The 23,893-nt window shown below is 40.9% G+C and overlaps 2 protein-coding genes across 6 annotated transcripts in view; one reads left to right on the top strand and one right to left on the bottom strand.

The window, feature by feature from the left end:
• The window catches only part of Pdhx (pyruvate dehydrogenase complex component X), a 58,292-nt gene extending 56,401 nt beyond the window's left edge, over positions 1–1,891 (bottom strand). For 2 of the 4 annotated variants that reach the window (XM_027422372.2, XM_027422374.2), the window contains exon 1: positions 1,682–1,820. Coding sequence is in view for 1 of the 4 variants with exons in the window: in XM_027422371.2 (XP_027278172.1) it covers positions 1,682–1,841 (160 nt within the window). In the remaining 3 variants the exon portion in view is untranslated. Of the gene's footprint in view, positions 1–1,681 lie in introns of all 4 variants that reach the window. The other 2 variants (XM_027422371.2, XM_035446280.1) reach the window with 2 other exon arrangements.
• A 189-nt stretch (positions 1,892–2,080) lies between these two features.
• On the top strand, positions 2,081–23,173 carry Apip (APAF1 interacting protein). 2 transcript variants are annotated; one of them, XM_027422369.2, is made up of 7 exons: positions 2,081–2,234; positions 13,191–13,291; positions 17,220–17,268; positions 18,742–18,859; positions 19,591–19,726; positions 22,275–22,442; positions 22,994–23,173. In XM_027422369.2, exons 1-7 carry the CDS (start codon positions 2,181–2,183, stop codon positions 23,091–23,093), a joined length of 726 nt encoding a protein of 241 aa, XP_027278170.1. In that variant the 5' UTR covers positions 2,081–2,180; the 3' UTR covers positions 23,094–23,173. The 2 variants fall into 2 exon arrangements, with proteins under 2 accessions (XP_027278170.1, XP_035302172.1); XM_035446281.1 differs by lacking the exon at positions 17,220–17,268 and having other exon boundaries at positions 2,216–2,234.
• Positions 23,174–23,893: the final 720 nt, after the last annotated feature.

The raw sequence follows: 23,893 nt of genomic DNA, 5'->3' as shown, positions 1-23,893 counted from the left end.
GCTGGAAGGTAGACAGAAATTAGGAGCCCATGAATTTAAGAAGCCCTTTGAAGCTGGAAAAATAAACCAAAAAAAAAAAAAAAAAAAAAGACCCCACAAAACACACACAAAAAAAAAACCAAGGAAACAGAATGTCTACTAGAACCTCCAAAGAAGGCAGGCTCAACTAGACACCTTGATGTCAGCCTGATGACATCCATTTTATGCTTCTGACTCCAAGAACTTTAAGATGATGAATTTATGCTTTAAGTTGATAGTGGCAGCAATGATAAGAAACTACTCATTCAGTACCATCTTCCTTACAGATGATGCTTAGAGACAAGTTGTTCAAGGTGTCTGTCTGGAGGGTGAGGAACAGGCAAAATGTCAAGATTTATCTGTTGGAAACTGCCTATGTGAATTTCTAAAGGCAGAAGCAATCGACTGTAAGGAGATCTTGGAAACTGCCCATTTTTGTATGCAAGCACATAAACTCTTTTTTTGTTAGAGTTTAGGGCATTCAGATGCTCAAAAATATTTCACAAGCAAGGGTAAGACCCTTCACAGGCAATTCCACCCAGTTCTAAGCTTGTAACATTCCATGATGTTTTGAGGCAGGGAGTCTCAAAAGTCTTGATCCATCAAGACTTACAAAGTGTAAGGAGCAGATTCCTAAGCATCCCTGAGTCAACGTTTCAGCTAAATGTAGGAAAGTTCAATTTTCACAAATGAGGATGAGGACGGGGCAGAGAAAACAGTATACACTACATTGTTAAAGACCACTATCAAGGGGCATTTATTAAACATCATACCAAAAATGACTTAGGTTAATTCCCATTACCCACTCTTTAGGAACCCCAAAGCACCCACTTTACTCTATAAGCTGTGTTTTTGTTTTTGTTTTGTTTTCTGGGCCTCAAACACCTCTGAAAGTGTGGACAATGCCTATTTCACCAGATGGTGCTAAGAATGATGACTTACATCTCTAATGATTCTGAAAAACGTCATCTCTGTCCCTCTAAACCCCAGCCCATACTCACACATGTAAGAAAGGTCCTGCCATTTGATATTCTGTATGTTAAATAATGGAAGAACAGTGGGTTTATCTCCGAGTCCAATACCATTACTTAAGAGCAATTTTATGCAAGAGCTTGTATGAATCTCATGCTACATGTTTTACTTGAAACATTCTGGTCATGTCTGTGATTCTGTATTTCTAATTTAAGTCTTGTATGCTGCAAAGGAGCCATTAAATGGAATTAAGATTCAAGGTTTCACAATAAGGACAGGCCCTTTGAATGAATAAGGATGGGTAACAGTGTATGGTCATCTTTATTACGATAGAGATGAATGATGAAACTAAAGGAATCTGACATGTGACTGAAAAGGGTCTAAAATAGGGGATTTAAAACAGACCCCATCTCGGTAACATCTAAATAAACTCAAATTCCAAAGCAAGGTCACAGAGAAGCCATATAGCCCTGGAGGCCAAGGACCGAGTCAAGCTCTACCAAGTCTGAAGACGGTCCTTTGCCGCAAGGCTTGCCATAGGCTAATTCAGGAGACCCGTTCTGGGGGAGGTTGAAGGGAACGGGGAGACTCGGCACCTACACTCACAAAAGCGGGTCCCCAAACAAGAACACCCCGATCCAGGCCCATTGCTCAGCTAAAGAGAGAAGTTCAACGAGCGCCAGCCACTCACCCTGCAGCGGCTGAGCGCCATGAAACCACCTCCAGCTCGCTCCACGGCCGACAGGCCACGCTGCAGCACCCTGAGCCCGGCCCAGGCTTCGACGGCTGCCGAAGCCCAGGAGGTAACGTAGCAGCGGCAGGTCACAGCGAAGCCTCCAGGAGGCCGCCATCTTCCCGGCCTTCTCCGGGACGGCTTACAGCGCGGATAGACCGGCGGCCTCAAGGACCGCCCAGGCCCCGCCTTGCATGGGCTAGCCCCGCCCACAGGGCGCGCTCCGCACCTTAGGACTCGAGGACTATCGTTCTAACACCGCCTCCAACCCTCATGGGCACGCCCACCAGCTGGTCTGCGCCGGCGCAGGTTCTCCTAATGGACGAGGCCCTATGAGATCCCGCCTCTCGCTCTTGCTCCGCCCCCAGGCTGCCCTCTCTGCCGCTTAATAGCGTTCTTGCCAGGAGTCTTGGCCTGGAAAGAGCGCGCGGCGGGTAACCCAGCGCAGGTCAGGGCCATGTCTGGCTGTCACGCTCAAGGAAACTGTTGCTCGCGTCCCTGCGGCGTGCAGGTAAGGACAGCGGTCTGCGATACACAGGGTGGGGTTTCGATCGGGCATTCTAGATGCCTGATCCCCAGCTCAGTCCGCGCCAGTCCGAGGTCCCTCCTTACCCGTAGTGGGGTGCTCAACCTGAACTGCCCAGGCTCCTGGAAGACAGCACCTGTTTTTGAGTTGTCCTTGTTTGCCTTACTTGACATTATGAAATGGGAAATCGTGGAAGTGATTCTTCTTTAAGGCAAATGGGCCCTCGGGGTGCATGGGTTTTTCTTCCGGTTAAACACGCCACAGTCTATGGAATGCCTTCTAGGTGCTAAGAAAATGGTGATCAAGAGAACTAAAGCCCTGCAGAAGACTAAGGGGGAAGTGCACGGAATTATCTCCTTTTATTAGCCTGTATTTAGGCCTAAGGTCTCAATTAAAAGTAAAATACAGGAAATTTTTGGTGCAGAGAATTTGTGAACTGTTATTGTCTTTGAATAAATGGCTTTCCCCAAATTCATAAAGAAAACCTTGGCTGGGCGGTGGTGGCACAGCACTCTGGAGGCAGAGGCAGGTGGATCTCTGTGAGTTCAAGGCCAGCCCGGTGTACACAACAAGTTCCAGGACAGGCTCCAAAGCTACAGAGAAACCCTGTCTCGAAAAAAAAAAACAAAACAAAAAGAAAGAAAGAAAGAAGGAAGGAAGGAAGGAAGGAAGGAAGGACGGAAGGAAGGAAGGAAGGAAGGAAAGAAAACCTTGTAGTTAGGCAAGATTGAGAGGGAGATCTTGCATATAAGACACATTCATTGGTGGCCATCCCTAGGCAGGTGTATGAGGAAACTAGAAGCGAAATATAAGAATCATTGCTAAGATGTCTCCATAGCACAAGTGTTTAAGTCTGCCGATTAGTAAATCTTGGTGAAGGTCATCATAGACATACAGATTTTTATTTTCATCTTAAGTATTGTGCCAGGTTGGTAAGATAAACTGTGATCCAAGTGTGAATGAATTTACCAATACAAAAATTAGCCACACACAAATAAGAAGCTGAAGGTATTTGTCATAAACAGAAGAAGAGGAAGGTAGTTTCAGATAGTGATTCATGAGAAACTTTATGAATACCTAGCATTTTAGAATGACCCAGATTTTGAGGAAACCCAAAAGAAAACTCTAAGGCCACCTTGACTGGAGATCCCATCACATGTCTCTAGCTTTTTCTTGCTGTGTGGGGGTATGGACTCACTGTTAAATTCTGCCTTTTTAGAGGGAAACTAGAAAGTCACATTTTGTGTGAAATCTCTTGATTTAAAAGTGTTGACTTGGGCGGGGCAGTGGTGGCGCATGCCTTTAATCCCAGCACTTGGGAGGCAGAGGCAGGCGGATCTCTGTGAGTTTGAGACCAGCCTGGTCTATAAGAGCTAGTTCTAGGACAGCCTCCAAAGCCACAGAGAAACCCTGTCTCAAAAAACAAAACAAAACAAAAAAAGTATTGACTTGCGTTCTATGTATTGTATAGCTCAAATAAACTATTTGTGAGTCTGATTTGGTCCATGTCCTAGTTAGGGTCACTGTTGCCGTGGTGAAACACCATAATCAAAGCAACTTGGGGAGAAAAGTGTTTATTTGGCTTACACTTCACATCAGGAAGTATAAGGACAGGAACTCTTAACAGGGCAGGGACCCAGAGGCAGGAACTTACGCAGAGGCCACAGAGGGGTCCTGCTTATTGGCTTGTTCTTCGTTGCTTGCTCAGTCTGCTTTCTTATGGAACCCAGGACCATCAGTTCAAGGATGACTCCACTCACAATGTGCTGAGCCTTCCCCCATCAATTGCTAAGAAAAGTCCTACAGACTTGCCTTCAGCCTGATCTTACAAAGGCATTTTCTCAGAGAAGGTTCCCTTCTCTCAGATGAGTATAGCTTGTGTCAAGTTTGATGTCAAGTTGATGCTAGTTTGATGTCAAGTCTGTGACATCAAACTAGCCATCACAGACACATAACTACTTTTTCTCTTGGTTAGTTTATATGTCTTTTAAGACTTAGTTATGTGTTACCTGCTTGGAAGTCTTCACCAGCAGGGCATAAAAGCGGCCAGCATAGACCACAAGATACAAATTTGAACCCTTTGATATAAGCCTTTTCTTAATGTAAGAAATGTGATCTTCGTTCATCCAGTGTTTATTGAGGAAAGCACTGTAGTAGGTGTAGCTTATGAAGAACATGTTTCTTAATCCTTAGAAAGTTAAGCTTAGAGAGAAAACCCAGGAAGGCATCACTTTTATTTTTTTTATTTTGCCTTACCTATCATGGTGTCATATATAATGACTGTAAGGTTCGATCTGATTAGGTCTGATTCAGTTCCTTCTTTTGTGTCAGAGATCATCAGAAAAGTTATTAAGAACACATAGCACAACGGGGTTAGAATAGAGGTCAGTCCCAAGAAACACAGCAGGGTTTCCCCTCTTATGGGGTTCTGAAAACAGAGAAGACCCATGTGACTAGTAGGTATTTGCAATAAGTTTGCCTCTGATTCCCTGGACTGAGGACAGGGAAAACATTTGGTCCTTTATAACTTCACAATCACAGCAGAGTATTTGTCATTTCCCTATGGCCATGAGAATGATGGAGTCGCTGTAGGGTACCTGCTGGCAACTAGGAGGTGGAGGTGGGGGCAGCTTCAGGTGGACAGTGGCCCTGGTTCTGTACTAATGCTACAATCAAAGACCGTATAAATCCCTGCCTCCTGTTTTCCTTGATCTCAGCATTCTGCCAACGCTTACCTCCCTTCACTCAGTCCCCACAACCCCCAACTCCTGGCCATATCTGCCCTGACCAATCCCTATCTGTTCATCACACACACTTTTCTTTCTCATACCTATTTTTACCCCTATGTGCCCTCATTTGAGTATCCTTTACACTGTGTGGCAACTAGTACCGTTTCTTGAATTTCTCTTCCCTAAGCTGCTGAGAACTTATAACAGGGAAGGATAGGTCAGCTCTATGAATTGGTAAATCTACACACACATTATAGTGCCCTGCCCTGTGTGCTGTCCCTCTGGGGAGCTACCTTTCATGCTGTTTTAGGTGGTTATTCCAAAACCTTACCATCTCTCTTCATCTCATGCCCCAAACCTGTTGCCCTGGAATTGCAATGACGGGAAAAGCTGTTAGATATAAACTTTTCAACTTCAATGTCTTCCTTTTTCCATCTACAGTATAATTTTAAAGTAAAGGAGTGGGTATCTATATCCATATTGCCGGGATTTCAAATCTTAGCTCATCTTTTAGTATAATAGGGTCTGTGTAAGGATAAAGTAGCCTGACATACTGTCCTAACAGTCACAGAACAAACACTACCCTATTGCTGGTAGTATCATATTTACCTGCATCCTCATTCTTCCCCTGGTTGAAGTCAATTACCTCCCTGTTCTCCTAATCTCTGTTTCTCTTCCCCCACTCAAGAGAAGTTAGGCCTTAGCTCTCCTATGCCTTCAGTCACTTCTTGTCCTCTAACTCTGCCTCTTAGCATATGCTATCATTTGAATGTTGAATATCCCCAAATGCCTATATGGGAAAGGCTTATTCCCTAGGTTTGCACCATTTGGAGGTAGAAGCACCTGTACAAGATGGGACTAGTGAGAGATCCTATGTCATTGGGCATGCGACCCCAAAGGGCATGCTGCACCCTATGTACCTTCTTCTTTTGTCTCCTGACCATTCGGTGAGCCATTAGTGCCACTGTGCGCTTTACCATGGATACCCTGCACCCCACCAAAGGCCTAAAAGTAATAGACCCGGCTAATCATGGACTGGATTATAAAACTGAGCCAGAATAAACCTTTTCTTGTGATAATTGCCCCCAGGTAGTTTGTTACAGTGTCTCAAAAGCGATTACTACTACATATTATAGGAAATTGTTTGTATTGACTTATTCAGTCTGTTTCCTTACCTAGGACTCCCCGCCATAACACCATTACTGAGTCTAAATTTAGGATTTTATGCCTGCACATTTCATTTACTTCTAAATGACATGAGTAAAACCCCACTTTGGTATGGCTTCCAAATCCAATTCTTCAAAGTATTTGTTACTTAGGAGGCAAATAAGATGGCTCAGTGGGAAAAAGTGTGTGCTGTCAAGCCTGACAACCTGGGTTCTGTCCCCAGGGCACATATGGTAAGACAGAACCAACTGCTGCAAGTTCTCCTCTGACCACACAGCTGTCATGTCCACATACATACGTACATACATACATACATACATACATTCATACATACATACAAATAACTAAATAAATAACAGTTTTAAAAATGTTACTTAAGGTAATTAAGGCTGTCTTATAGACACCCTTGGCCTTGTGCAGCCCTCTGCTAGAACTTGGCTGTCCTTCCTCAGAGCAGCTGCTGAATATGGTGCTACAGCTATACTCATTAGTCTCACTTCATCCTGGCTACTTCACCCTCCAATGGGGCCTCAACACTGCCAGCAGCACTTCTGTTTTTCCCAGCAGTCCTTAGTCGCCAGTGCCTCCCTCCCCACAGTGACTACTTTTTACCTTCATGTGCGTCTCGTGCTGTTCCTGGTGCTTGAGTTCAGGATCAGATATTTCCAGGGTTTTTTTTACTTCTTCAAGCAATTGAAATAAAAGTCCACACTGATTTGCAAAATTAACAAGGAAATGCTAAAGCAAAGCAATAGGAAAGATTAGAACACAATACAATGGAGTGGTGTTCATATGTATGAAGATACTCAAGAACCTTGATTATTAGGCTTCTTTTTCCAGAGTTCAAGGGGAGACTGGTTACTAAAGGGCATAATGAGGGTGGCTCATATGATTGACAAATGATGTCATTCTTCTTTTTTCTTATTTTTAATTCTTATTTTTATTTTATGTACATTGGTGCTTTACCTGCAGGTATGTCTGTGTGAGGGTGTCAGGTCTTGGAGTTACAGACAGTTGTTCGATGCTATGTGGGTGCTGAGAATTGAACCTGGGTCCTCTGCAAGAGAAGTCAGTGCTCTTAACTGCTGAGCCATCTCTCCAGCCCCCAATGTCATTTTTCTACTGTGCATGCCCTTTAACTTTCTCACTCTTAAGTTCTTAAGTCTTCCAAATTCGTTTCCAGTGTCACCCTTACAATTTCACTTCTGGAGTTTTTCACTGGCCTTCTTACTGGTCTGGTCTTGCTTTCATTTCGTGTTCACTACCGTTCAGTGTCTTTTCTCCTGTTCCGTAGTCAGGTGTCTGAAAGCAGGATATGAGGGCTAGGGAGATGGCTCAGTGAGCTCAGTAGATACTGAAGCATGCCAGCTTAATTTGGATCCTCAGCATCCACGTAGAAGTTACATGTGGTGGCACATTCCTGTAATGCTAGCCCTGGGATGGATGAAGATGAGAGGATTCCCAGGACCTGCTGGCCAGTTAAGCTAGCTGAAACTGTGGCCTTCAGGTTCAGAAAGAGAGAACCCATCTCAAAAATAGTTGGGGAGATCACTCAGTGGTTCAGAACACTGGCTGTTCTTCCAGAGGACACGGGTTCCATTCCCAGCACCTATATAGTGGCTCACAACCATCTGTAACTCTAGTTCTAGGGATCCAATGCCCTCTTCTGGCCTCTATAGGCACCAGACATATATGCAGGCAAAACACACACACACACACACACACACACACACACACACACACACACACACACACACACGTAAATTTTCAAAGTTCTGAAGAGTCAGATATTCCCTGCCTCCCTACCTTCATCCTCAGAATCCAATTTGTAGCAGGTTCCATCTCCTGAGTTCTCTCCCATCCGCCCGCACAGCACATCTCACCACCCTTAATGAGCTCGAGCCCCCTTCCTAACTGCTTCCCTCCCTATCTATTCCCTATGTGTAGCCTTTACTCCCATTATGTCCTACCCATTTTGTATTATTAATTATCATCCCATAACTGTGAAGTTCCTTAGGAGATTAAGCTCCTCAGAGTGGATCTTATCTTTTAGTTCTTTCTTCAGGGCCTATCATGTATTTAGCACTCAGGGTTTGTTGAGTGAAGAAGTGAAGTATATACTAAATGCCAGGATGCAAGTGCAAAGAACAAATGCTGTCACACAGAACTGGAGGGAAGGTGACCACATCTTGCTTGAGGAAAAGCTAACCAGCAGGGTTTGAGAATTGCAACCCCTGAAGATTCAGCATGAGCAGCAACAGTGTAAACAAAACTGTATTCTTGCCTGGGAGGAAGACATAACTTAGTTACCTATTGCTATACAGTAAACCACCCCAAAATTTAGCAGATGGAAACAGTACTGATTGTGTCCTATGGATGCTCAGGATTAGGAATCTAGAAGCAGCTGAGCTGAGTTCTAGGTCAGGGTCTCGTGAGGCAGCATCCAGGCTGTTTGCCCGAGCGGTGGTCACATCAAGTGGATCGCACAAGGAGGATCTGGCCACCCAAGTGAGTTCTGTAGGCTGTGGTGGCCTTCTGCGTGGGCTGACTCAGCAAAGAACCAGTGGTCCCATAGAGAGATATTCCCAAGATCCAACACTGAAACCCAAGCTCACATTGTATGGCCTCATCTGCGATGAGGCACAGTAGCCATTTTTGCTGTTGTCTGTTGGCACATGGGCCAACGCTGTCACCCCGGAGACAGACAGTCAGTGTGACCATCCACATACAGTGATCCCTAAGAACCATCTTGTAATTGATTCTATAAGGAGTTTGACTAGAGCTGAGGGATTTATATGAAACAATAGTGAAAAAATACATAAAAAGAAAATTAGGACAAAAACTGATATAACAGATCAAGGAACTGGTATTTGAGCTTTGGTTGATTTGAGGGATCAAGTTCAATGATCAAAGTACTGTGTTAGTTTAATGCTCATGGTAGAATGGAGGATGAACTGGAGAATAAAATGCAAACAAGGAGATCAAACAAGAAAAGTATACCTTCTACCTCTAAGTGTCAGTCCTGGGGAGAATTTTTATTGGAATTACAAAGTGAGAACAATGAAAATACGAATTCCCCAAATTAATTGCATTCAAGTTAAAAGATTATCCTTTACTCTGACATTATTCTCCTTATTCTCTTTACGTTTAAAATCCACTCTTTTCTGAAGACAGTGATAGTGGAGAGTTAAATATAATTAGTGTCATTACTTGGCAACCACGTGTCATTCCTTAAAATTAATAAAACTACCCATGGCCTATGAGCTGAGTCAGTGTTTAAAGCAATTGCTTCATAAGCCTGTTGATCCAAGGACATAGTCCAGAACCCACACAGAGGTAGAAGGAGAGAACTGACTCCACGAAGGGCTGCTCTGACCTCCACATGCATGCCCCACCCCAACTAGTAAAGAAAGAAAGCTGGCGTTGAAAGTCAGAAGTCTAGGAATCACTGATCCATATGAGGAAACCAACACCCAGAAAGCATCCCTGGGTCACATCTGGGCCCTTGCTTATACTAATAAACATATACTTTACCATCCAATGTCACCCCTCACCTGTTTGTGTCAGAGTCTCCCAGGAAATCCTGGGTCCAGGTACATGCTGGTGTTTTAATGTGAAAGAAAAGCAAGGAAAGGAAATAAATGGTGCCACTGTTAGGCATGAGGAGGTATTTCTGTGATAGTCAAGGCTGAAATTTCTTCAAAGTGAATGGAAGCTTTCTACAATTTAATGTCTATAATATATTCTGAATGCCACCGAGTCTGCGTCTGCTGCACCAGAGCTGCACTTCTGTAAATACTTCATTGTGGTGGGTCTTCAGCTTTGTGTCATATAGTTATTATGCTCACTGAAAGCCAGCTCCGACAACAGCTGACAGGTAGTTTTGGCATCCAGGGGAGCAGTGGACAGCTGCTAAGCCTTCCTTTCTTGCCAGTCCGGAAGATAGCATTTCCATTTTCACACTCTTGGGCTGCACAGGTTAAGTGACTGTACCTTCAGCAAATGTGTCTTTGCCAGGGCTTCATTACTTCCCTGTAATTGTATCTTGCTATCTGAGTGACCGAGGGAGATGCAGTAACTGAACTGCCCTGTCATTGTTACATTGTAGCAGGAAGCTGGCTAATTGCTCTAATACTTCAGTACTGGGGAAAGACAAAAGGGAAGGGGGATCTATAATAATAGACCATTTTCTGTAATGTTTGCAATTTGTTGCGCAAATTTGGTCTTAATGATTGGAACACTGCAGGAGTCTTCCCATTAGCTGTGTTTAATATGTAATTAAAATATCATTTATGTTCCCCCCAAAAAAGGAAATAGCAAATTATATGGGGCATAGAAATTTTTGGCTAGTTTCCTTGAGAAAAGTTAAGAAATCCATTTTATTATTAACTTAAGTAATTAGTGTTTAAGAACTTTAACTCTTTAAAATGGGAGTGAGTATTGTGCCACACAATTTTGTACTGAGTGTTTTAAATTTTATATTTAAATGGATGTGTATATGTGTAGCTCTATGTGATATGTGCACATGAGTGCAGGTACCCATGGACTCCAGCAGAGGGCTCCTCTGGACCTGGAGTAACAAGTGATTGTGAGCTGCCATCTGGCATGGATGCTAGGAACTGAACTCCAGCCCTGTGCAAGAAGGAATGGGCCTTAACCTCTGAACCATCATCCCTCTAGCCCCAGTTTTTGTTAAAGTGTGTGTGTGAGTGTGTGTGTGTGGGGTGGGGGGGGTGGGGGGGGGGTAGGTAGGTAGGTAGGTAGGTAGGTAGGTAGGTAGGTAGGTACACATGCAGGTGCCTGACAAAGCCAGAGGCTTCAGTATCCCCTGTAGATGGAGTTAGAGGTAGTGTGAGCCACTTGATGTAGGTGCTGGGAACTGAACTCTGCTCCTCTGCAAGAACATGTGCTTAACTGCTGAGCCATCTCTTCAGCTTTTGTGCTATGTGTTTTATCTTCATTTTATCTCATTTTATTCCTCAAAGTGTTCTCATTTAATGGTTGGGTAAGAGAGGCTCAGTGCCTTAGTTAAGGTTTCTGTTGCTATGATAAACACTGAAAACAAGCAGCATGAGGAGGAAAGGGTTTATTTCAGCTTACAACTTGTTGTCCACCATCCAGAGAAGTCAGGGTAGGAATACCAGGCAGGAACCTGGTGGCTGGAGCTAAAGCAGAAACTGAAGGAGTGCTGTGCCCTCCTAGTTTATGCAACCCAGAACCACCAGCCCAGGAGCAGCCCCGCCCACAGTGAGCTGGATCCACATCAATTATCAATAAGAATATGTGCCACAGTCTTGCCCACAGACCAGTCTGGTTGGGACACTTTCTCGGTTGAGGTTCCATCTTCCAAGATGACTCTAGCCTGTGTCAAGTTGACATAAAAACTAGCCGGCACACTCAGCATCATATAAACAATGAATTAGATATAATGTAGTTTCTAAGTCCTGCTAACTCTTAAACCTGTGTTGATCTGAGCTTTACAAAATGTCTGGCTTTCTCCCATGCTCTCAGCTTTATGTTTTGAAGGCTACTTTATCAACAATCATTCATAATACCTAAACTATATCTATCTGTATATCTATACCTAAATATGGAGAGAGAGAGAGACATGGAGAGAGAGAGGAAGAATGAGAATCAGAAGCAAATTTGGGAAAGCACAATTTTCAGCTACTTGAGGATCTAGTCTGCTGAAATGATTTTTCTCTGTCCTCAAGAATGATTTTACCCCTTTACCCAGGGCTGAAGTAGTCCAGTAATTCATTGTGCTTTCCTCCATAGCAAGGGATTCCTGTTTGCCTTTTCCCTGAGAATGCAGCCCACTGAGTCTTGGGTTTATATGGGGATTTTTTGTGTGGTGCAAGTCTGGAGTTTATCTTGGATTTTTAATACTTGTCCACCTATTGCAATAGAACTTTGGGGTCCCCAGAATTTTTTCAGGCACCTTGAAGAGAATCCTGGTTGTAGGGTTTCCTGATCCCAAAATGTCTCACTTTCATTTCTTTTACAACCCCTGTGATATCTTACTTTTCACTTCAGCAATTTATTTTGAAATATTTATTAAAATGACATAATCAGCAGTTGTTATTTATTTTCAAGGTAATGCTATATATCATACTGCCAAAATGGAGTTCCTTCTGTTCCTCTTTGTTTCACCAATTTAAACTGCTATGAAAAAAGCAAGGAGAAACAAATTAACTTAGTTTTTCTTTCTTTTTTTTTGTTGTTGTTGTTTTGTTTTTTGAGACAGGGTTTCTCTGTGTAGCCCTAGCTATCCTGGAACTCACTCCATAGACCAAGCTGGCCTCAAACTCACAAAGATCCACCTGCCTCTGCCTTCTGAGTGCTGGGATTAAAGCCGTGCGCCACCACCATGCGGCCAACATAGTTTTTACAAAGATGTAATTATTGGAGTTACACATATGCAGAAGACTTGATGGTTACCCAGCCTTTATTCATATGCTCCTTTAAACAAAATGCTTTTGTAGAAAAGAATCATGATTGCTTTTGAGTAGCATTTGCTTATTGTTATTTTCTTGATTTTAGTTTTCATGGTGAGTGTTTATTATAATTGTAATAAGAGAAGATATTAAAACCACTTTGGAAAACAACATTTTTAAGATAAAAATGAAACTGAACCAACACAGACTATGCTGGGCAAGTAACAACTGTCTAATGTATGGTGTTCTAGTGGGTGTTTTGTGTGAATAACTTTGCTGTGTAGCCAGAAGCATGTTCCTTTTAGCACTAGGTTCCACTGTCTTTCTGCCAACACTGTGTCATAGATCCCTGGCATTTCCCTGCCTTGTTATTACAGCCTGTTCCATAGACTATAGGCCCCTATGCTGACCAATCCCAGGTTGCCAAATAATTAAGTACATCCATTTTCTAAATATTAGAAACATTCTGGGTTTGTTTCCTTAACTGCCTCTTTTCTTAGGTAGATTTCCTTGTATGTCCTTAAGTTGGTTCCTTATTAGAAATGCCAGCTGGAATACACAATTTAAAAAGAGCCTGTTTAAAAAAAAATCATTATCTTCTGTTTAAGGACAAGGAACATCCCAGATTCCTGATCCCAGAACTTTGCAAACAGTTTTACCATCTGGGCTGGGTCACCGGCACTGGAGGAGGAATTAGCTTGAAGCATGGGTAAGTTTCCGGTTGATTTCAGCTCTGGAGTTGTCCGTTTCAGCAAGCCACAGGTGGTGTGTGTAAACCCAGCTGATAGTCAGTGTACTGTGATACTGAAGCTGTTTAGTTTCTAAATGATGATTACACAACCCAATGGAACCAAGGAGCAGAAGCAACAAGCACAATGAACACTGAAGGCTTTTGGATCCCAGTTGCTAATTGGGATAATTTGGTTCTCTCTCTTTGGAATACTGAAGGTAGGTAACAAGTCCAGCAAGTATGTATGTTCGTTTCTGAGCTTTTACAGGATCCTCTCTAGACAGTCAAAGATTTATTCCAAAAGGTCAGAGACATAGTTTGAAGTCACTTAAAAACAAATTATTAATCATTAAAAATTCAAGAGTCCATGTTTACTGAGTTCAGAAACAGGCCATGTGCTATTCTAAGCAGAGATATGATGATTAATGGGTGTAGCTCCTGCTGATATGTACTCCTTTGAGGCACTGGATTTAAATCAGAAAGAAGGAATCGTTTTCTATTGCTCATTGGATTCAGGGAATGCCTTGTCTTTGAGCAGATGAAGAATGAACACAGCACTAGCAATGACTCTTAAGGTGACGCCTCATTCTCCCGAGGCTTTCTGAAGTAGGATTAATGTTTTCCTCCTGAAAGGTATGAATATTGTTGCCTGGAGGAGGAATGTTTAACTGAGTGATGGTGCTTTATTTCTTTTTTCTCCAGCAAAATTGGGTTATTAAGACATTTATACATTGAGTACATATGTACATGATATGTATGTGTACATGATATATACATATACACATATAACACACAGATAGATAGATAGATAGATAGATAGATAGATAGATAGATAGATAGATAGATCCCAAGGAGTCTGCATTTCACGATAGTAAACTGTAAAATAAAATCAGAACATTTTTAAGCAAAAGGAATTTTATTACATATCCTATAAGATGATGATTTTGTAATTTCATCTGCTTCAAATTACAACGTAATTCATGAAATGCTAATTCAATAGTAGGAAGTAGCAAAGGTGCCTTAGTCAACAGCTTGTACAGTTGTGAAACTCTCAGAGTACAGATACAGTGGTCCCTGATGGGCCTCACATCCAGCTGTGCCCCCTCTCGCCATCAGTCACCCCAGCTGCTAATGTGTCAGTTCAGCTTTGTTCAGACATTCAGATTGTTTTGCCTAAATTTTATAGTTGTCTTGTTCACAGTATACACAAACTATTCATTTGTTCCCATTTTACTTTTCTATTTAAAAGTTGAGTGCCTATAATTTAATTTCCCTGATGTATGATTTATGATAAATCATGTTCTAAATGTGTTAACTTATATGTATTTTCATGTGCAGAGAGTGATTTTTGTACATAATAGAGCTCCTCCCAAACTGAGCTAAAATAGTCATTTCTGGATATATGTTACAAAGAGTACAATGAAAACTCCAAAGAGAATATTTTTAAAGCAAGAAAGAAAATGTAAAGGACTTCTCTTTCTGGAAGAATTGTATACTGATTGTGTGAGGCCAACATAAACTATTTATTGGCACATCTCTTAATATGTAATGACTTTTATAGCCCTACAATCAATTTATAGGAAAGTTGCATCATGTGTTGTTTTTCCTTATTTTTAATGGGCAAGGAGCTCCCCCTAGAGGCCACAAAAGGGAAGAAGCAGAGTTTTAAGGCATTGTTTGGCTTCGAATTTGTGCTTTACAGACTAAAATGGGCATTTTTAGTAAAATGTTGAATGTCATCCCTAATATTCAAATGACTTTATGAGCCTCTTTTACTCATCTTCATGTTTCTGGTAATAATTTTGTCTTCTTTGTCTGACTTTTGGTGTAAATAAATTTGAAAAGACATGTAAATATAGTAGATAATGTTCTAGAATCATACACACAATGGAATCTTTGGGCATGTAGAAATACTGACAGATTTCAAGGTTTGTCTAATACCACTCCAGATTACATGACTAGTGTATGGTACCAGAGTGTTTGTGTGTGTGTGTATACACACACATACACACATATATATGACAGTGAGGACACCCATAGACATTGAAAGTGGGGATGCACATAGAGTCCTCAAAGTCATTCCAAGACACTCAGTGGCCATCACCTTTAGGCTTGGTCTGTGATGTTTAAATTTACCATTTCCTATTTTCATCTGTATGTGCCAGCCACACTAAACTATTGCATGCTACATGCTATTGGAATCATATTTGATAATCACATATTGTAGATGAGATATTGAGACATATTTCAGTGATTTTTAATGACCAGAGGATAAGTAAAAGCAGGCATACCTGAACACAGATGTAGTATGAACTCTTGTTCTTCTGTCCTTTTATTGCCATAGGGTGAATGAGCAGGGAGTATAGAGAACTAAACCCCAGAACTCATTCCCTGGAGCTTCCAAGTTCTTCTTATTTGTGGCTTATAGAGCCAAGCAGACATTTTCCTTCAGTCTTTTTGCGTGTTATCTCTTAAAACAAAAGCTGTCACTTTGTATTTTTCCCGTGTTTCTCTTTCTGTGTTGGTATTGCTATGTCAAAAACTTACCTACTTGGCTTATCTTTGAATTTCTCAAAGTTAATCAAAGAGTAAATTAACTCCAACTTACAAAGACAACAATACAAATAGACTTAGCACAGCTAGAACATCTTCTCTGATCACAAGGCTGGCAAGTAGATCTCTGGGACTTCTGGCTCTGGAGAAGGGCTTCCACACTGTTGCCCCATGCAACAGATTTTGAGCACTGTAAGTGGCTTCAGGAAACCTAGTTATGCATGAGCCCACTGCTTCCTGGATTCTGCTTACCTATCAGGCGTTTATCTTGACCCGTAGAGTTTACTGAGAAACTTTCATTTCATTGGCATACCTGTCAGTTCCAAGTCTGTGTATTTTATAGTAACCGCTTTGACAGTTTCATTTGGGCCATCTTTGTTGTCATTTTGAAGCCTTTGATATTTGTCTACTGTGCATTTCTGCCTCCATGGTAAAAGTTTTAGTCTCTGGGCTTCCGTTTTTTGTGGTAGCTCATTAATGCGCTCTGGCAACTGAAACTGGTAAGTGAGAAAATGGATCATTCGATGTGTGGAGAGAATGGGGAAGATTTGGAAATTATGTTGCAAGTCAAATTTGACAGCACGGTAGAGGGCCTTGTGGAAGATGGTGCAAGGTATAGGTCTCAGCTAACAAACAAAAAGCATCTCTCTCAGCCTACCACCCCGCCACCCCCACTCCCCCACCCCACCCCCCTGGTTTTGTTTCAGGCATTTGCTCACTGGGTTTCCCATGCTGGTCTTGAACTCATGATCTTCTCTGCTCAGCCTCCTAAGTGCAATGATTATAGGAATATGCAACCATACTCATTATCCTACTTTCATTTCTTTTGTTATTGCTTTATTGCCAAATAATTTCCAAGATTTGTGTGCTTGTCATAGAGGAAATTCTACAGTTACCTAGTGTTCATGATGTAATTTAGCAAACTGTCCACAAGAGGGCTCTGTGCTTCATGACTTCCTGCAATAAATTAGAACCTCATTGTTCAATGCTATATGTACATATATGTACTGAAATTCTGTTCATTCATTCCAAAAGTGCTAAAGAATTAACATTTCAAATTTATCTTTCCTCTGGATAGTAGTCCGGCTACCACTAATTTTTTTTTTTTTAACCCCATGAAAGGAAATACATGTATGTGAAAGCAGGAAAGACAAAAGCAACTACCATGAGTTTTCTAACATTTCACAGTAGCTTAGAACTCATTCTGTGCACTCTGACTCCTTCACTCAACCAAGCAGCCGTTTGGGCTTGGTGTATAAAAGACATAATGGTTACACTACAAGGATGCACTTTATTTGTTCAAAACCAGAAATTTAGCTAAACAAAAACCAATTTCTATATTTTGTGTTACCAGCAATGAAATCTACATTGCTCCCTCAGGCGTGCAAAAGGAACGCATTCAGGTATGCTAAAGGATCCTTCATAAGCGCTCTGCCCCCTGTCCTCCTTAACTGCCGTTCCATGGAGTGGAATTGCTTCTAAAAGGTTATGTTAGTTGTGAAGGGTGGTTCTGTTGTAATAATTTAAATAACTAATCAACAAACATTTGCTAAGTAACTATTAAATATTTGTTGAGTAATTATGAAATGGTTTTTAAGGTGGCAAGTATCTTCCACGTATCCAGCATGGGTTTTAAACTCCCATGGGGCCCTCTCTCACAGAAAGAGGGCTCACTGTTAAGAGCACTCACTGCTTTTACTGGGTACCTGGGTTTGGTTCTCAGTTCTCACTCACTCAGTGGCTCACAGCTGTCTGTAACTCAAGTTGCAGGGGATCTAAAGCCCTTCTTCTGACCTCTGAGATTATCAGGTATGCACTTGGTGTGTATACATACATGCAGGCAAACATAAGCCTGAGTAAAAAACATAAGTAAATCTTCAAAATCTCATTGAGAAAACTGTAGCAAGCAGCAGTGACTAGCACAGCCTCATCCCACCTTTATCAGACTAGTGAGCTGGCCCTACTGATAGCTTCAGGTCACACAAACTGATCCATATTTTCATTTGCAAGACTGTTCCAATTTAAAGTGGGGGAATTTTGTTTCAAAACTTGGAGAAGTGGCATTCTATATCAATGCGAGAATTACTCCTCAAATGTAACCAGATGCATAAAACGTTGATCAAAGCCAAGAAAAAAGAAAAGTAGCTCTCTTACTGAAAGTTTATATTATAGTCTATGGTAGGCCCTGGTGTTTGGAAGTTGCAAATCAGAACTATGTAGGCATCACTAAGAAAAAGCTAGGTCAACACACCTGAACACTTGAAGAATGATATCATTACTATGTTTCTCGAGGGATAAGAAAGTTCTAACACCCATCTGGGCATGTTGATCTCTTTATATCTTTTCCCAGAAATATAGTTGTGAAACGGCAGGCCTAAGTCCAAGAACTGATAGCAATACCATTGCGTACATAATTGTTTCTACATCTGATTTTATCCTTCAAATTCTAAAAGAAAGTAGCCTTCTAACTCTTAAGAAGTTTTTGATAGTATAAAACTTTATTTTTTAATTTTATTTGTTTGTATCAGTGTTTTGCCTACATGTGTGTCTGTGCACCATGTTCATGCATGGAGGCCAGAAGAGGGTGTCATGGCCCCTGGGACTGGAGTTAATGGTTGAGGGCTACCATGTGGGTGCTGGGTACCAAACCCAGGTCTTTTGGAAGAACCAATGGGCCATCACTGTAATCACAGTATAAAACTTTAAAAAAAGATTTTCTCAGTACTAAAATTTTGGGGACTCAAATATGAATGTTTAATTTGAATGTTAAATGTGTTTGCGTATGTATGCATATACTGTATAAGTACATGGAGTAGAGACATTTTAATTGTTATTTTTTAAGGCCTTTTTTTTTCATTTTCTCTCTCTATAAATAGCCAGAAGATATGTTTGTTTGTGACATCAATGAACAGGACATAAGTGGGCCTCCAGCATCTAAGAAGCTCAAAAAGAGCCAGTGTACTCCTCTTTTCATGAATGCTTACACCATGAGAGGTAATTGGTCTAAAGACCACTTACAACGTTGGCCTCACTAAATAATAGTCATCATGACTTTACTTAACAGCTCTCAAGTATCTAACGTGTACAAGAATTTTGTTTCCCCACATTCCATTCTCTTATCAGCCTCTGAAAAAGGTCCATTTTTATTTCTCTTTCCCGTTAGTTAGTTAGTTAGTTAGTTCCCATCAACTGGACACAAGCTAGAGTCTCCTGGAAAGAGGAACTTCAGCAGAGGAATTGCCTCCATCAGACTGGCCTGTAGGCCGGTCTGTGGGAACATTTTCTTGATTAGTGACTGATGTAGGAGGGTGCAGCCCACTGTGGATAGTGCCTTAGTGGGTGGTCCTAGATTGTATAAGTAAGTGGGCTAAGCCATCCATGAGAGCCAGGCAGTCAGGAGCACTCCTCCATGACCTCCTCTTCAGTTCCAACCTCCAGGTTACTGCCTTGAGTTCCTGCCCTGATTTCCCTCAGTGGTGGACTGTGATCCAGGACATGAAAGCCACATAAACCCTTTCCTTTCCCAGGTTGGCTCTGGTCAGCATTTTATCACAGCAACAGAAACCAACTAGGATGCTGTCTTACCCATCACCAGTTTTTCCTATGACAGAAAAAGTTACATCCATAATGAAACATATACATACATAAAGTACATAGGTACAGGTGTTGATTTTCTCTTAAAGTCCAAGTTCTTTTCACTGAGCAGCTAACCCTTCACCCTACAGGAGCAGGCGCCGTGATTCATACCCACTCTAAGGCTGCTGTCATGGCCACCCTTCTGTTCCCAGGACAGGAGTTTAAAATTACACATCAAGAGATGATCAAAGGAATAAAGAAATGTACCTCAGGAGGGTATTACAGGTATAATTTTATTATTAAATTATTTGGCATGCATTCTTCCTTCTCTTTGGTAAGTTGGGTCATGATCTTCTTATGCATATAATGAGATGCAGTGGGATCCGTGTTCGGTAATAACCCACTTAACAATATGCTTTGAGACGTGCTCTCTGCTACACAGACTCCTCCTCAGTTCCCCTGCCATGGTGAATTGTTAGCAACATGAATAATGGAATGTTTGCTCCATTAACATGAACAGAAGTCTTGGCTGGAATTTCTATCAAGATGAGTGAGGGCAGCTGCTTTTCAGCACTTAGAAAGATTCCTTACCTCCACCTTGTCTTCAGGAATCTTGAACTGGGACTACCAATGGAGTTTGTTGATTTAATGTGTTTCTAGAATATGCTCCTGATTATAAAAACTTCCTATTCATTTTAATTAGATAAATAACTATATTTCAGGATTTGTGATGTGGGTGACGTAAAAGTATAGAACAATGACGTAACTAAATCTAACTAGACTGCAAAACATGTAGCCATTATTCATAAATCTATATTTGAATGGCTTGAAGAAATGGGTTTCGGTGTCCAGGTACAAGCTGAGCCTTGCGTTTAGTTGGTAACATTCTTCTGATTTCCTAATTTCCAGGGCCTGGTTTTCCATCCCCTTCAGAGAGACGTGCTCCCTGTTACTAAAGACACCACAGCAGTGTCTCACTGTGACTGCAGGGAACAGGCTGGATGTGTTTAAACCATTGTGCTGAAAATTCATCACATTTGATTTCCTTGTCTATTTGTTGTGTGCCTAAAGCCTTCCTCGGCACTATGAAAATTATGTAGAAAAGGTCAAAGTTAAAGCAGTGGAGTATTGCTGAGTACTTGCAAGGCCCTGGGTTCAGTCCTTAGCAGCAGAGCTAAGCAAAACAAAGTCAGTGTTAGACACCCCTCGTTTCCAGCTGAGGTGAGCATGCATTACTGTAGCTGCTGTGCATTTGGAAGCCACATGCCTCTGCTAGAGTACAAAGGATACTGACAGTCATTCGGAGGATGCTAGAATGCAAAGGATACTGACAGTCAATCAGAATGCTAGAGTACAAAGGATACTGACAGTCAATCAGAATGCTAGAGTACAAAGGATACTCACAGTCATTCAGAGAATGCTAGAGTGCAAAGGATACTGACAGTCAATCAGAGGACTTTCAGGGCTCTGTTTCATATTTAACTTGTGAATCAGTATCCTGTTGGTGAAATAAGGAATTGGTTTGGATTTGCTTTCTGTTCTCACTGTGCTTTGAAATTATTTTGCACCTGGAAATATTTCTCACTGATTTAATGTGTTTCTAGAATATGCTCTGTCACTCTTCTGGCTACATTCAGGAAAGACGTGAGAACAGAATTCACTCCTTTACACTATGGTATTATATAATTACTTCTGTCTCAACTACAGTGGAGTCATGGGCAAGTCTATACTACTACAATAATAGTTGCCCAAATTATTAGGCACATGACAGCTGCTTAGTCTATGCCTGCCTGAAAGAGGTCATTTCTGATAACACTGAGCATTTTTGTTGTTAAGTTTACTTGCTGCTTTGGTGAAAAGGCAGTGTGAGAGGAAACCATGTATAATGGAACACTTGTCTTAGTTGTCATTGGTTATAAATAACATCAAGAATGGACCTAGTGCATGAGTTGGCTTGTTGAAGCCCATTGCATGTGATGGGATGCCTTGCTCAGCTTTGATGTGGGGGTGGAAGGGAGGCTTGGTCTTGCTTCAGCTAACTGTGCCAGGCTTTGTTGACTCCACATGGGAGGCCTTACTCTTTCTGAGGAGTGGATAAGGGTGGATGGGGTAAGAGCGGAAGGAGAAGTGTGGTTGGTATGTAAAAATGAATAATAAATAAATAAATAAATAAATAAATAAATAAATAAATAAATAAATAAGAGTGGACCTAGTTTTACTCATGGAGAAGTCACTTGCTTGAATATTATTACATTCTGACTTTATCTCATGAATTTACTGAGGAAAAAAAGTAGAAACAAAAGTTCTAATGCAGCAAGTTTCTATCATAACCTTGGTAATTGTTGCTAGGTGATTCTTTCTGTCCTGGTGCCACATACCACACCTACATTGATTGGTTTGCCTGTCAAGACATTTGGTATTCTGCCAAGATGAAATAAATGAATTTTATATCAGGGAATATTCCCACTATGTAATATATAGTTCAGTGTTTCATCTCATGTTTAAAATGTTCTGATTATCTTTGCTTCAAGGAAATGCTTGTATGATCTTGATTTCTTTGTTAGGTTCTGTTATACTATACAGATTTCTGCCATTTAAACTCAGGGCTGCTTGCCAAATGGTATCTTTTTATATAGATGTTTATTCATGATATCAAAATGAGTTGCAACATCTTGTTCTGAAGTTGGAGATGCTGGAGTGCTGTTTAGATATAAAGAGTATCCAACTAGTTACTAACAGGAAAAATTACAAATAGAATATTGATTGATATTTTAGTTATTAATCAATATTGATTGATATTGATATTTTAGTAAGTGTCTTGTTCTATTTATAGATATGATGACATGTTAGTGGTACCCATTATTGAGAACACTCCTGAAGAGAAGGACCTCAAGGAACGAATGGCTCATGCAATGAATGAATACCCAGACTCCTGTGCAGTGCTCGTCAGGCGTCACGGGGTGTACGTGTGGGGAGAAACATGGGAGAAAGCAAAAACCATGTAAGACTGAATTTGAGAATATTTGGTACAAATACCACTCAAAATGTGAAAATGAACTCAGCACATTTTAGGATTTAAAATTAAATATGAGTTTTCCACGAGTTTGTTGGTCAACTGGTTTCAACTTAAGTAATCTGCCATTGTTATTTGTAGAGACCTGATTTTTACCCTGTTGGATCATCAGGACATGTTGATTAGGTCAGCTCTGATTTAGGAGAACTCTGTGAAGTTTGCTACAAAGGAAGAGAGTCACAGATCTTAAATAATATAAATTCTATTTAAAAAAATATAGCACATAATAAAAAAATATAACTTCTCGTGAGTAGTATATCTACTACTCACTCTACCCAAGAAGTAAATGATGTAGTTGCACAATTCAGTGTGATTCCTTTGCATGTTTGAAAACTGTTGGGATCAAAGTAGGACACTTTTGGCATGAACTCCATAGCAAGTGTAGCAACAAAGAAAAGCTAACGTTGGGAAACGTGGTGGTGAGAACTGGAGAGCTTCATCCTGACACACATTCAATCCTTTTGCCTTCTTTTCTGCAGGTGTGAGTGTTATGACTACCTGTTTGACATTGCAGTCTCCATGAAGAAGATGGGAATGGATCCAGCACAGCTTCCAGTTGGAGAAAATGGAATTGTATGAGCCAAGTGGATGCCTAAGTATCTTCAAGGATAAAACAAACTTAATTATGACTTAAATAAAACTTGACTATTTTTAAATGAGTTGGAAATTTTCTTGATACCACTAATTTGTCACTAAATACTGCCAATGGTCACACTTAATCTCCTCCACACTAAACATTTACTCATGTTCATCCAGTTTTAGGTGGCACAGAAATAAGATAAAACCTTTTTTTACTTAGTATTTCCTTATTTTAAAGCATGTAACAGCAAAATATTTGTCTTTATGTTAATTCCTTTTGTATACACTCTTAGAGAATTCTCTTTTCATCTTTAAAACACTGTTAGTAGAATTCACTGAGTATTTTCCACGTAATTGTGGAATGAAGGAATGAACACTTTTTTAATTTGTTACATAAAGCTTACATGAAATATTATGACTACTGTATCCTTCACACTTGATATAAAAATAATTGTATAGATTTCCCTTATAAGCTATAGTGCTTCCCTATACAGGCTAAGTACCTATGATCTAAAAGGTCCAGAGTCCAAAACTTTGAGTGCAGATAAGGAATGCACACTTTCACTTTGTGTAGCAGGTCGTAGTGAAGGAACAGATGCATTAAAAAATGTTGTATGACATTCCCTCCTGTCTAAGTTGTTTGTGAAACAAATGAAGTCTGTTTATCCTTCATTTCCATCCCCAAGATATCTCATTGTATGGGTATATGCAAACATCCCCAAATCTAAACACTGCTAGTCCCAAGCATAAAATGAGAGACAAGCAACCTACAACATGATATAAGGCACTTACTGGGTAGT

The sequence above is a fragment of the Cricetulus griseus genome, chromosome 6 (genome assembly GCF_003668045.3).
Source record: "Cricetulus griseus strain 17A/GY chromosome 6, alternate assembly CriGri-PICRH-1.0, whole genome shotgun sequence".
Lineage (NCBI taxonomy): Eukaryota > Metazoa > Chordata > Mammalia > Rodentia > Cricetidae > Cricetulus > Cricetulus griseus.
This window is presented reverse-complemented; position numbering and strand designations above follow the sequence as displayed.